Source organism: Dromaius novaehollandiae, chromosome 18 (genome assembly GCF_036370855.1).
Source record: "Dromaius novaehollandiae isolate bDroNov1 chromosome 18, bDroNov1.hap1, whole genome shotgun sequence".
Lineage (NCBI taxonomy): Eukaryota > Metazoa > Chordata > Aves > Casuariiformes > Dromaiidae > Dromaius > Dromaius novaehollandiae.
The window spans coordinates 9299515-9313422 of NC_088115.1; the positions used below are offsets into that span (position 1 = coordinate 9299515).

Below are 13908 nucleotides of genomic sequence, written 5' to 3' on the forward strand. Positions count from 1 at the left end.
ATTCAGTGACTTGAAAATGTTCTGCCTTAATGGAGCTGCAGACCAGCATTGAGGAGTCTCTTTTAAGCCAGCATTTGTAACTCGGCAGAGTTAATGACGCACTTTTAGCATGTCTGGGAGAAAGCCATCTCTGTGTGACTCCAGGGTCTCTTTCTGAGCATTTTTAATATAGAAATGGGAAATTCTTAACTGTGAAATGTAATTGTCTGCAAAAAGTATTCTGTTCCTAGCTATAAGCTATCATCACTCCTCTGTACAGCACAGCCATACCCAGTGAGTGAAGTCCCAGACACAAAGTCCTAGCTGTTTGGCAGCAAAAGTCAAATGATATAGGACTTTGCAAAAGTATCTTTTCCTGTAGATTTTATGAGTGTCTCAGCTCTGACCTGTCACCTTGAGATGATCAAGCACAGGTGACTGATTACTGTACAGGCTATATGCCAGCAAATGAGGATCCCCACAAACTGCCCCAGCAGGGAAGCCAGCACTTTGGTTTCTTTGCAGAACGATCGGAATTACCTCGTTTCCTCCAAAGAAAAGCAGTTTGGGGAACTGAGCGTGTGAAATGTAATTCAGTGACACCAAAGAGACCTGTCTGCAGCTCGCAGAGCTGCTCAGTGCAGAAAACGTGGACAATAGCTTTAAAGGCAACACCCAGCCGCCTCCAGCAGCTGCTCCGAGGTGTTTGGCATGGGCCAAACACTGAATCCGTGGTCCCGGGGCTATAAAACATGTTCTCCTTGGAGGTGGGTGGAATTTCATTAGGGTTAATGGGCCACCACATGCAACGAGCTCGTTACAAGGCGCTTGTAGAGGGTATTTATTACAAGCCTGCCAGCCCATGGTCCCTTTGGGAGCTGATGGGGAAGGCTGGGGAGGAAGGCCAGGCCGGAGGGGAGGGCGGCAGTTAAGCAAGGGCTTATGGACGAGGGTGAATGGCCGAAATCCATGCCGTGCCGTGGACCCCCGCGGGAGAGGGAAGCTGGGAGAGGGAGCGGAGCCGTGTGTGGTGGGGGGACCCCGAGAGAAGGGCGAAGGGGAGGGAGGCGCGGGTGGGCAGGAGGATGGAGGAGGGCGAGGGTAGGGCGAAGGGGAGGGAGGCGCGGGTGGGCAGGAGGATGGAGGAGGGCGAGGGAAGGGTGAAGGGGAGGGAGGCGCGGGTGGGCAGGAGGATGGAGGAGGGCGAGGGAAGGGCGAAGGGGAGGGAGGCGCGGGTGGGAAGAAGGACGGAGGCAGGTGGGATGCAGAGGGAGCAGCGCAGGCAGGCTGGGGGGAGAGAGCGGGGAAGGAGGGAGCGAAAGAGGGAGGAGACGGGGAAGAGGAGGAGGAGGGTGTGTGGGGAGGCGGCGGGGGAGAGGAGCGGGCAGCGGCCGGGGAAGGAGGGCTGGGAGCTGGGCTGCGAGAGGAGGAGCCGCCGGCGGCGGGGGAGGAGGAGGAGGAGGAGGAAGGGATGAGGGAGGGCCGCGGCGGCATCTGCGAGGCCGCGTTTGACAGGCGGGAGGGGAGGGAGCGCCGCCGGCGCGGGGAAGGGGGGATGGCGGCGGCGCCGGCCGCGTCGGGGGCGGAGGAGGCGGCATAAAGCGCCGCGAGGGGGCCGGCCCGGCCGCCGCCGTGCCCGGCCGCAGCCGCCGAGCCGCGCCATGGGCAGCGCCGACTCCAAGCTCAACTTCAGGAAGGCGGTGATCCAGCTCACCACCAAGACCCAGGTGAGGCCGCCATGTCGGGGGGGGCCGCCATGTCGGGAGCCGCCCTGAGGCGCGGCCTGCCCTGGCCGCGGGGGACCCCCGTCCCCGGGGTGCCGGCCTGCTCTCCCCCGCGGCCCGGCGCCACCTTCGCTGGGTCCCTTGTCTTCGTTATTTGCCCCCCTCCGCAGCGCCCTGGGCACAGGGGAGCGGGGAGGCTGCGGGGCCTGGCCCTGGCACGACTGGGCACTGGAGGTGACAAGCAGGCAGGGAGCCGGCGATGCCTCGCGCTCCCCGGGTGTCTCAGTTGCGGCCGGCGGCCATCTGGGTTTCCCCACGCCATGAGCTGGGGCCACCTGTTTTTGGCGGCGGCGGATCTCGGCCCGGAGGCCTGGTGGGCGCTGGGGAACAGGGGAAGCTGGCGCGGCGCTAGCTGGACGAGGCTCGGCCCTCGGGGTGCCGGCCGGCTCCCCGAGGCGCAGCGTGATGCCGGGTGCCGCGTGGCGGCTCGCCCGCAGCGCGCTGCTGGCTCTGCTCTGACACGTTGCACCTCGCTGCTGCCGGGGGCCGGGTGGCGCAGACCGAGGCTCTGCTTTGGCAAGGGCAGTCCCGAGCGCCCAGCGTGCTCGTGCAGAGGTTTAAACTGGCACACGGTTTGGGAATGCCCCCTTTCCTATATTTTTTGAATAACTGGAGGAGAATCTTGCCCAGTGCTCGGGTGCCGGTTGATCGAAAGGGATGTTGGCCAACTGTGCGGTGGAGAGAGCTTTTTGCAGCAGAAGCAGTTGCCATCTGTGACCTGCGAAAGCATTGCTGTGTTTCCGCAGGCTGAACAGGAGTTAAGTGCAGTCAGGATTATGGACAGGGAGGGTGTTTGCCTGGAGGTCTAACAGGTTTTGCTCTTGTACTGGGAGCCAGCTCAGTTCTTCCCTTCAGCTGGGAGCCCAGTAAGAGCAGCACACTGGCAGCAAAGTGGCGTGGGCTGCTGTCCCTCTAAGGGGCAGAGTGGCTGCGAAACCACGGCTCACGTTCTTCGGCGCTACGGAGGAGAGCTATGGAGGAGAGCTACGGAGGAGAGCTACGGAGGAGAGCTCCTGTTCTGAGCCACCTCTGGTGGTGAGGGAGCAGCGGCAGCTAAGGCAGCTTGGGGATGATGACAGAAAGCGATGTAATGGTAGGAGGATGAGGTCAGAAGGAGAAGGGATGAATGCAAAGGGGTAATGGGTGAGAGGGAAAAACCTGTGACGCCTCATGAGGCAAAGACTTGGATTGAGAAATGGATCATAGAAAGCAGGGCTGGAAGAGCCCGTCAGAAATCATGTTTATACTTTCTAAAGCAGCATTGGTTGTATCTACATCCCTCAGGAATGTCTTTGGTGAACTTTTTCTTAAAAATATCCTATTGTGGATGTTCCACGATGTCCCTAGGCAAGAAGAGAAGTAGATAAATTGGCGCTGGAGGGGATTCTTCCAAAATCTCTTTTGGATGCCAGAATAGTTCAGAGTGCCTTCAGCTTTGGATTCTCCTTCCTCCACTAGCAAATGTGCTTATAAAACGAGATGGGGAGGGGGAATCAAGCCTCTGTTTCTCAGTGCTTCTGCTAGCTAAAGGGATCTTTCAAGCCTGCCGTTCACAAAGAAGATCCAGTATGGGGCATCCATCACGCTGCCAGATGGGAAAAGAGTGCCCTCTTCCCCCCCCAGTTTATTGACGTATGCAGTGAAAGAACACGCTGGGGCCCCGCGTAAAGGGAGGAGAAAAAGCTTCATTCTTGACTGGTCTTTGTGGTCTAAGTGAGACTAACTGCCAGGTGGAAAAAGGGTGGGGTGTTGGCGCTCCCATATTTACATACCTTAGAAAGGCACTGGTGTTTGCTTGTGCAGGATGCATGACCGGACTCCCCTGAAACCTTCTGAGCTCCTACCAGCAGCCACCTCCACGTAACCTCCCAGCCCGTGAGTCCCCGCGTTCATGCCAAGCTGAAATAATGGGCAGAGTCAGATCCCTGCTCCAAAGCAATGTGCTGAAAATATACATCGCTTTCTCAGCAGCATGTCTCCTCTTTTACAGCCTTCTACTCTGACATCAGGTTGCAGGACAAATAGATTTTCATCAAATAGCTGGTAACATGAAACCCTGAGCTTAGCAATGCTCTGTGCGGTGTTTCCAAAGGCTTTGATGGACAGAGGTGGTATAGCAGAAAGCAGTGTTCACTCACTGATGAAAGTCCAGAGTTAGCACTGAAGTTAGGTTTTCTTAAAAATAAACTCTTAAATCTCCAGGCATCTGTCAATTAAAAAGTACAAGCTTTCCCATGTGGACATTTAAAAAATGATGCGTAAGGAACATTGCACTTCAGTACTTGGTGCATATGTGGAGCCCAGAACTTGAAAGCCAAACCAAGTATGGACAAGAATGAAACGACTGCACTGATTTTTAGTTGCAAGAGAGAAATTCTGAAGCTGTAACAGCCTTAAAATTGAAAAATCGCTTCAAAATGACTTCAGTGATAAAAGATGGCGGTAGCAGCTGACAGAAGGTATTTGCTTGTGCTACAGATGTATAGTGAAAATCACACACAGAGAAATGGGGTGGAAGATTTTTATATGATATGTATATTACATTACACTTAAATTTATAAGGCCCTTTTAATAATAAGGCAACTTAAGCTTTTTTCTGAGGATGCTTGTGTGCTTTACCACTGTGATTGTGTGCATCCACCCAAAGTACCCATGAAAATGCTGCCTCTGTAACGGGTGAAGGGAAACATAGGCTGTGAGTATGGCAGCAAGTCAGCAGCAGAGCAGGAGACTGAAGTTGGGAGTCTATTAATTGCTAGGGAAACATATGCTTTCTTTTCTCAGTCAGTTGGTGATTAAACAATTTCAGCAAGCAACTGATTGGGAGATATGAAAAACCTGATCTTGTGAACCAGCTTGTTACAGTTGAATGCTAGCTGTGCCTCTGTTTTTAAAGAGATGGGAAGGATCGAGCAATAGGGATAAAAACTCCAGCCCTTTCTCGCTCCCTGATAGCAGCTGCAGTATCACAACAGGTTATTAATTTGAGCATGGTGAAAGTGCATCTTAAGGCTAGACAGAGATCAGTTTGAGTAGTCTGTTTTTGAAAGTATTCAAACTTGATTCAAGTGTTCAAGTCTATTGGCTTGATCAAAAGCAAACTTGTTAGTTACAGCTTTGCTTTTAAGACAACACTTTACGCAGCTGACTTTTATCCTAGACTTTTCCTGCCAGACTTCAACAAATCCCATTTTCCAGTTCCCCTTTTCAGCACTGTACAATGCTACCCCTGCTGTGGGAGCAGAAAACTGGTGAAAAAAGACTCATTTGGAGTCTTGCCTTGGTTCTCCTTTGACTGCAAGGATCCTACAGAAAAGCTCACTTCTACTCTGAAAACTGTGTGGAGCTGCTGGCCTTGGCAGTGAGGATCAAATGATGCTACTTATTAACATTTTGAATAAATCAGTCCTCAGACTTTCCTTGTGCATAGTGGCTCCCAAACAGGTGGTGAAAGGTGCATGAATTGCCTCAAACTGATCAGCTGGCTGTACAGAGTTGCCAGATTTCCTAGAACTCAATTAAGTGCTGCATGAGCGACTCTGTGGTCATTACACTCCATAGTTCTGCCTCATTTGGGCAGAAAGGAGCACACTGCTGTTATATATTACCTGAATTTCTGTGGTAGTGTGGCTAGAAACCCTGGTCGGGGACTGAGGTCCTGCTCTGCTCTCGGGTGACCAGACAAGGAGAGTCCCTGCCCCAAATGCTTTGCAATGTGGACTGATGAGATGCTTGTTTGGGGTGTTGGTTGGACGCCAAGGGTGAACACGGTGAGCAGGACTAGTGACTGCCTGCGTCCTTGGTTCTCTGCTGACAGTTTGCAGCAACTTGAGGTGGTTTAAGATCAGCCTGGGGCAGGGACCTGTTGGAGGGATTGCTGGGAATAGGCATTCAGTGCAAGTACAGAGAGCTCTTGCTTGGGAGGAGGGTGCAGATATGCACCCGGTCCGAGTTTGTGAGGGATTGTGTCTGAAGGAAAAAGTGAAAGTGATGTTAGTTTTTGGTTGAGGACAGTAACAAATTAGGGGAGCAGGCTCTGCCTTGGGACCTTTTCCTGTTTACAGGACGTTGCCAGCTCAACTCTTTTCCCGTTTCCTTTGACATATCCTGTCTAGGGATTGCTCGTTCAGGGCTGTGATTCTCTGTTCAGTAACTGGCGAGATGCTTGAAATCTAACTGATTTCCTTTTCGGATTCCTACCACGTGTGTGTGTATGGTGTGTTTCAAAGCACCCCAAAACTGGAGTTTACAATCTTGGGGACATAATGACTGGAGGTGCTCAACAGGACCAGTGTGGTCAGCATACGATCAGAGGACTTTATACATTGTCCAGGTGAACTGTGGGCAAAAAACAGTCGCCTTCCTTGTCCCCTTCAAGGTGTCACATCGCAAGTCTGCCCGCTGTGGTCTCAGCAAGCACACTGTGCTAGCTGTCACCTCCCTTCTGCGTGGAGCCCTTGGTTCGGGCAGCAGCGTGGCTGTCCCTGCCAGCTAGTGTGTAACTTCAGCAGCTTCCCCAGCGGGGTGTCTGGGGGCTCAGGAGCTTCCCTTTGCTCTCCAGATGTCCCAGTTGTGTTTCCAGAGGAGAGTTGAGCTACTGCTCCCTCACTTATTGCCGCAGTGGTGGAGTCTTCATTCTCATTGCATTGCTGATGCAGAGCTGATCTTGTGCAGTGCTTTGGAGGTGCATCTGGCTCGCTCCTGTCTGTGTGCTACAGCTCTGCTGCGAAGAGAGGACACATCTGTGCTGACCCAGAGCATCTGGAGTGGCCCTAGCTCACAATATTGCTGATGAGGATTCAGCTCCTCGTGAAGCTCCTGTTGCTGAAGCACTGCACGCGTGGCTGAGGTTAGCTGCGGTGCTGCGGGATTCCCTCCCGCAGCCTGTGCAGTACCGGCACTTGTAACTAAACCTTGGTAAAGTTTCGTAGTGAAGATATCCATGACAGATGAACAAAACTGTTCTAGATCTCTTTACTTCCCTTCTCTGTGAGCTAGGTACAGGGTGTTGGATAAGCTCAGCATGAGCAAACGGATAATTAGATTCCCCGAAGACTTGGCGTGCAAAGTACAATCAACATAAAAAAAATCCAGTAGTGTTGTAACAAATGTTACGTAGATCAAGTAGCTTCATGATGCCAGATCATTAACTAAAATCTGGGGGCTGCAGGGATGTGAGTGACTCAGTGCTGAATCCGTGTCCCGGGATTGTACAAAAGGGATACCATCTGTCGGATGAGGAACCGACTCGCTGCAGCTATTAAGAATGGAAGAGCTGATGTTTCAGTGTAATCTGCTTGCTAAGATGGCAGGCGCCACGTTAATGCAACTGTGGGGTCTGATGTTGCAGCTTGGGTAACTGCTGTTACCCCTCTCCTCCATGTAACTTTAGTTGGACGCAGTGCTCTTCACTCCATCTTAACTGTTGTGTTACCTCCCGGAAAGCAGCAGCTGTGCTCAGCCTCTGCAGAGGCTGCGTGCTAATGGCAGGTGAAGGGATCTGTGCACGCTGGAGGGAAATGGCTTTCTGCTTCCCCTCCAGATGAGGCGAAGCCATTATTTATGCATGATCTCCAATTAGCAGCAATTGCTGCTCCCCGCTGTCAGCGGGAGCGGCTGTGGCCGGCAGCCAGGAGGTGCATGTGGCAATTATCCGTGCGGTTGTGGTATAGGATTTGAGAGGTGGTGTAGAAAGTGTAGGGTATTTTGGGCATGACATAGATTGGATTTCCAAATACTTGGCTCTTTTGGAGGAGTGTAATTAAAGATTAGATTTGCAAGAAAGTTTTGCTTCTGGCTCAGGTTCTGCAAAAGCACAGCTGTCTCGTGTGCCAGGAGCTGAATTCCCCCCAAAATCAGGGATCCTTTGGAAAAAGTCCCTCTTCCCTTGAAAAGGGATCTGGTGGGAGCTTGCTTCATAGGTGAGGTGATAAAATGAAGAGGGTTTCAGCACTGGAGCAGTATTTAAGAAGATACTTAAGCACTGTGTTTTTCTCCTTTTTGCTGAAGGACTGGGGAGCAGCTCCGGCTGATTCCTTGCGTGGCGGGAGGAAGAGGACAAGCGATGTGCAGTCTCAGCACTGGAGTGTTAAAGAACCGAGCTGTAGGGCAATAACCAGCTATACCAGTTTGGGGGCAGCCCGCCTGCTCCTCTCCCTTTCTGGCCTTGGGGTGGTGGTGACGCATCACCTGCTTGCAGCTTGTGGCTGTTAATTCAGCAGGTGTTTCCTCTTCCCGAGGGGGAAATCCAGTGCTGCTCGGTGCCAGAGCTGCGAGTGAGCTCTTCTCCCTGGAGCCGAGTCTTGGCTGCACTTAGAAACATATCACAGAGCTAGGTGAGCTTTTTGCCTACTGCAGCAGAGTTGGGAGTGGGCAGGAACAGTTTAATTTAAACACACGTTCATATTTTTGCCCCTTTCCCATCTGACGTGATAGACCTGCCCACAGTGCTGGTTATCGCTGTTAGCAAGAGCCGCTGTTTGCTTTTGAGCTGCTGCACGTCAGCGGCAGGAGGTTCCCTCTTGTCTTGACCCGGCGGTTGGGGGTGTTCGGCCGGGCTGGTGTTCTGGCGCGCTGAGCACTCCTCGGCAGGGCCAGGGAAATCCCTTTGGAAATGCTTCCGTTTTCCTCTTCTGAGTGAACTTGTCGACTTGCCTTTTTCATGCTGCGTGGCATAAATACACAGGAAGGCTCCTGTCACCCTTCTAGGAGGACCCTTGGGCTGGATGAACGCTCCCAGCCTGTGTTTGGGCGCTGCCTATTGTCGCGGCCCGAAGGGAGTCGTTCAGGACGACCTCCCTCCCCTTGGGGCCAAACGACCAAGTTCGTGATGCCCTTGGACTGAATTAAGGTGAAACGACACCAGCCAACCAATTTTAAGATTTATTAAGGAATCAACTAACTAGACACGTCCCGCATCACACGTTTAGGGAAAAAAGAGGAAAAGGGGAAGACAGAGAGAGAGAGAGAAAGATAGATATGACCACCCGTGGATGCAGCGGCGTCCCGTTGGTCCTCTTCTCTTGGGAGTCTCGGCGGCGGGGGGGCAGCGGCGGGAAGCTCCCGTCTGGTTCCGCTGACTCCGCTCAAGTTCCTCAGTCGTCGCAAGCAAGCCCCCCCCTCTATTCACGGCATCTGCAGTTTTTATAGGTTCTTGCCCCACCTCCGGGAGATGCTTCCTCACTTCCCATGCAGATTAACTGTCATGCACAGTCCGCCCTCTCGGAACCTTCCAGAAACGGGCTGGGGCATCTGGGGGTCTCCTGCTCATGCGCAGATGGCAAATGAGTACGTGCGGTTCGTGCCCTAGAGACGACCTTCTGCCCTTTTCGCGCCCTTTTTACCTCGTGCAGGTACACGAGGTTGTTTACCTCGCGGACGGCTCCTGGGGGCGTCGGCGCGGCATTGCCAAACGCGCCTTGGCAGCAGCGGCTTTGCAGCAGCAGCAGCAGTAATGTCGAGACAAAACTGCATGTAGAGAACCGGTCCTCTACACCTATTTCTTGGCAAATATGAGCGTTTTGATGGGAAGAGTCATGCTCAGTTCCAAGCTGTCTGAAAAGTCTTTCCTGATAGTTCAGAGCTGCCTGGCTTTGGATGCCTGAGGTGGTGTGTAATAGAGATGCCTTCTTGCTAAAAAAAAAAAAAAAAAAAAAAACCCAAAAAACAACAAAAAAAACAGTATTGGCTTTTTTAACTCTGGGGGAGTGACAGAATATTGTGCTCACGCTGTGGGAAGGAGACAGTGCAGGTAAGAGAGGAGGCTGTCTGCACCTGCAGAGCCAGCAAGAGTAGCAGGGAGAGGTGTGTTCCCAGACACACGGGGATGGGCTTCTTGGGCTGTGGGCCTGAATGGAGTTAGATTGCTTTTTTGGTATCTCAGCCTTCTCTTTCCATCTCCCCTTTGACTTGCATGCTTAGTGCTTTTTTAAGAGCAAAGCCTTGGCAGAGACCAGCTGCACTGAATCCAGTTCTCCATAAATATTTGATTCCGGAAGATCAATTCTATTGCAACCGTAAGTGCTCTGGGGTGGGTCAGTTGGTTCCGGGTGTGTGTTTGTGCCCAAACATGAGAGATCCCTGACTGCTTCCCTGAGGCTTTGGTTACAGCAGATGCAACTCCAGCGTGAGCTCAGGGCATCCTTGGCATGCTCTGAAGGTGGCAGGATGCATGGCAGCAGCCTAGCCCATGGGCGTTGGAAAAGACCTTGTCGCCTGTGTGCTAGGTTGCAGACGAGCAGGCGGCCTCGTGTTTGTCCTGACTTTGTGAAAGACTCGGAGGGTGCCGGGCTGATGCAACTCGTCACGTGAATGTCTTGCTGGTCACCCCCATTGCAGAGAGAGTGCTTGGTTTGAGAGGTCAAGTCAGCCAAGGCTCTGGTAACAGAGAGGTCAAGCTATAAAACTAGTGCCAGTATATTTTCTCATTTGCCCTCTTTTATGTACTGTTGATGCTGGGGTGGTCCAGGCCTGAGCCAGTCATAATTGCTGATGTTTGGACCTCGCACAACAGCAGCTCTGTGTCTGTAACCACTGTTTGTCTTTCTGCAGCCTGTGGAGGCAACGGATGATGCCTTTTGGGACCAGTTCTGGGCAGATACAGCCACTTCAGTGCAGGATGTATTTGCCCTTGTACCAGCTGCAGAGATCCGAGCGGTGAGAGAAGAATCGCCTTCAAACCTGGCTACTTTGTGTTACAAGGTAAGGAGGGCACCCTCTTCTTCCCTGGTACAGTGCTCGTGGAGCGGGGCTGTCCCTGGACCGAGAGTCCTGTGGCTTCCAAGACCCTCTTATGTGAGGACTGGAAATTTTAAGATGTTCAGCTAAGTGGAGTTAGGCTGGGGTTGTTGTGGTGGCTACTGGCACTCCAGGCATCTTTGTCAAGCCCTGGCTTCTTGCTTGGCTAGCAGTCATGCCCGCTGGCTGATAGCGGCACATTGGTGCTGAGTGTGGTGGCAGGTATCAGCTTGCTTCCTTCCATCACACACTGTGCTGGCTTGTTCCTGTCTCCTCATGATAGCTCTCAGCCCTTCCTCCCTTGGTTTACCACAGACCACAGCTGGCATTTGCTCAGTTCAGAGCTTTTTTCTCCTTGTCCGTGCCCTGCATCTCACCCTGCATCCTTGAATCTTGTCTGAAATGTTAACTGCTTCAAGCTTAGGGAGCTTTGTACCAAGGCTGCATATAAGTGGTGTGGTTGGTGCATCTGTTTCTCTGTTTGCATCTAACTGCTCCTCATTATGTATTAGTTCTCCCCCAAACTCATAAACCCCAGAGGGATGTGGAGTTTGTCACTGTACAAGTCCCTGGATGAAACTGGGGGAAGTCTTAAGCCTTGTCTTCCTCCTCCTGTTGTGTCAGCATGTCCCTGGTGCTGCTTGTGGTATTGCCATGTCCTCGTGGAGTGCAAGGGACATTGACTTGCGTTTCCTGTGCATTGGTAAGCAACGGCTTAGGCGGCTGAGGGAGCAGTCTGGTGAGACTTACTCTGCCTGGGAAAGTGCAGGTGTTGATAATAGTCTTGAGTCGTACAAAGATCAGCCTTGAATTTGGAGTGTTGGAAACATGCAGAATGGTATTTGGCAATTTTCAAATGGCTGTTGCTGTCCTGTTTTTCTTGCTCTACAAAATGCAAAAGGGCCCTGCTGAATCATACTGAAGGTCGCTCTGACTAGATATCTTGCTTCAAGCAGATGCCCGTAGTGGATGCCTGAGGAAGAATATCAAAGTGAAGAAAAATGAAGTGGTCATTCCCTAGTGCTGGGTTCTGGCAATGAGCAGCTTGGGAACTGAGAAGGGCTCAGAGACCTGTACTGCAATAAAAAATAAATAATAAAAAAGACCCACACACCCATTGTGTCCTCTTTCCTCCGAAAAACAAGACTAAAATATGGGCTGTTCTCCCTCTTGGAAACAGATGTGTTGGGAAACCTGGTCATGGCAGGGTTGTTCATCCAGGAGCCCTAGATCTTGGTGTGTCAGGGCAGAAAAGCCTGCAGATTCCTGCGATGCTGTTGCCAGGCTGAGGGTGCTGAGTTGTGCCAGGTGCCGCGTGGTGCCGGGCTTCACAGCGCTGCGTGTTTGTGCAAAGCACAACAACACATCTGAAATGTCATTTGCAGTCATTCTGGGGACTCTGCACCTCTGCTGTACAGAGTCATGAGCATGCCCAAAAAAATATTTAAGCGCAGTGACAGAGCAGTGCATGGACGGGCTGAGAGTACACAAACAGCACTTAAATACCCATTAAGGCAGTGACGTAAACTAGCAGAGTCAGTGACCCAGACAGTCTGCTATGAAAATAAGCAGGGACGCGTGGCTCCGTGAATTAAAAAGCTGCAAGGTAAATCCTTGGCAAATGTTTCAGCTTTCATTCCCCCTCTCTGTCCCCTCATGGATGAGGGATTAAGAGGAAGTGGGTGCAGGTACAGGGGGAAGGGAGGTCTCCTTTTCCTGTCTAGTTACAAACTTCTGCCTCCACCTCCTGGTGCTGTGGTTGTCGTCCGGTGAGACCCATGTCCCTGTTGTTTAAAAAAAAAAAAAAAAAAAGTGTGTGATTGCCTCCTTTGGCAGTTTCAGCATTGATCAGATGGACTGTAGAGACTCATCCAGAAGCTCTTTCCAGGGCAAGAGTCCTATTCACGGGGTGAGCTGGGAAAACCTGGGCTGCCACCCTCCTGTGCTGCAGTACAGCAGGGAGCTGGGCCTTGGCAGGCTTTCCTGGAGCCCTTATCCATGCACGTAGGCAGCATCTTTGCCGCGACCTGCCGAGTCAGGAGAGGTCCCTGCTGTAATCACGACGGCACGTATAGATGTGTCAAGCGTTGTGTTTCCATGTCATGGTCCCCTGCTGGTGCCTCACCTCATGCAGCACAAGGCTGCTGCCTTGGTCCTGGCCGGAGTCTCATGCATGTGATGCGGCTGCTTAGTCCGATCTGCCTTTGTGGTGTGTGGTGTCGTGGAAGGAGCCTGCGAGCAGGGATGCTCCTGTGGTGCTGTGGCCCTGTCTCACGTGACCCAGCACACGTGCTGCATGGCACACGCTAGCATGTGAGCAATCTTGCAGTGTGGGAGTAGAAATTCAGGAGGGTCCATTTAAGATTATTAACCCTATTTCTACAGTTCTTCCAAACAGCAGCACAGAATTTACTATTGAACTCAGGGAAAATGGTTTATAACTCTATGTCAGGATGTCACCAGCACAGCAGGCCTGCCCAGCTCTTGCTCATGTGTCTCCAGGCTAATGCTACCTGCCTTGGTTTTGTTTCCCTCAGGCTGTGGAGAAGCTGGTGCAGGGAGCAGAGAGCGGCTGCCACACGGAGAAAGAGAGGCAAATTGTCTTGAACTGCTGCCGGCTCCTCACACGTATCCTGCCCTACATCTTCGAGGACCCAGATTGGAGAGGTTTCTTCTGGTCAACTGTCCCTGGGGCTGGCCGAGGAGGGGTCTGTCTCTTGGCACTTATTCTTCCTTATGGAGAGTGGGGGGAGGTTGTGAGGGGAGGCCCCACATACTTCTGGGGCACCTTATTCCAGAGGTGTCTGTTTGGTTAGAAACTAGATGGCACCTTCTAAGCTGATTTTCTCCCTTTGATTCTTGCTGCTTTTCCTCTCACCCTCAGCTACTTTGTTTAGCACAGGCTGCTGCATCTCCTGAAGTTTTCCCTTGGGTGCAGCTGTAAGAGAGAGCTAGTATGTGAGTAGTGCAAATAGTGCTGGAGAGGCTCCCAGCATCGCATCGTGACTCAGTAGCCTGTTTAAGAGCAGAGTGATTTTTTTAACTAGGTGCCTAGCCTGGTAGGTGAAGCCCACAACTGACCAAGAGCGATTAAAGAACTGGGGACCATTTCTGGCTCTGTCCCTTATGTGTATAACCTCAGGGGAATCTCTAAACCTCCCTGCTTTTTTCTATCTGGAGAGTGGGCACAATAGTGCTTTGCTGAGTCTGTGTCATGGTGAAAGTGCTTTGGGATCTTCTGCAGATGGGAGAAATAGTGTTGCAAACACAGTTGTTAGGCCAGAGATATGTATTTGCCTGCTCGTTCCCGCAGCAGCTGGCTCGTGCTGCACGGAGAGCACGGTGCTATGAGTTTGAGTGTGCGGGCTAGCGTGGCTGAGCTGTGTGCTGAAGAGGGTGGTTTCGCCCG

General features: G+C 52.2%; 1 protein-coding gene across 2 annotated transcripts in view; it reads left to right on the forward strand.

The window, feature by feature from the left end:
• Positions 1–13908, forward strand: part of HID1 (HID1 domain containing) — a 43186-nt gene that overhangs the window by 9645 nt on the left and 19633 nt on the right. Inside the window, exons 2-4 of one of the 2 annotated variants that reach the window (XM_064522615.1) lie at positions 1481–1706; positions 10314–10463; positions 13037–13207. In XM_064522615.1, the coding sequence (XP_064378685.1) occupies positions 1641–1706; positions 10314–10463; positions 13037–13207 (387 nt within the window). In that variant the 5' untranslated portion in view covers positions 1481–1640. Of the gene's footprint in view, positions 1–1396; positions 1707–10313; positions 10464–13036; positions 13208–13908 lie in introns of those variants that run through there. The other variant, XM_026099026.2, reaches the window with a different exon arrangement.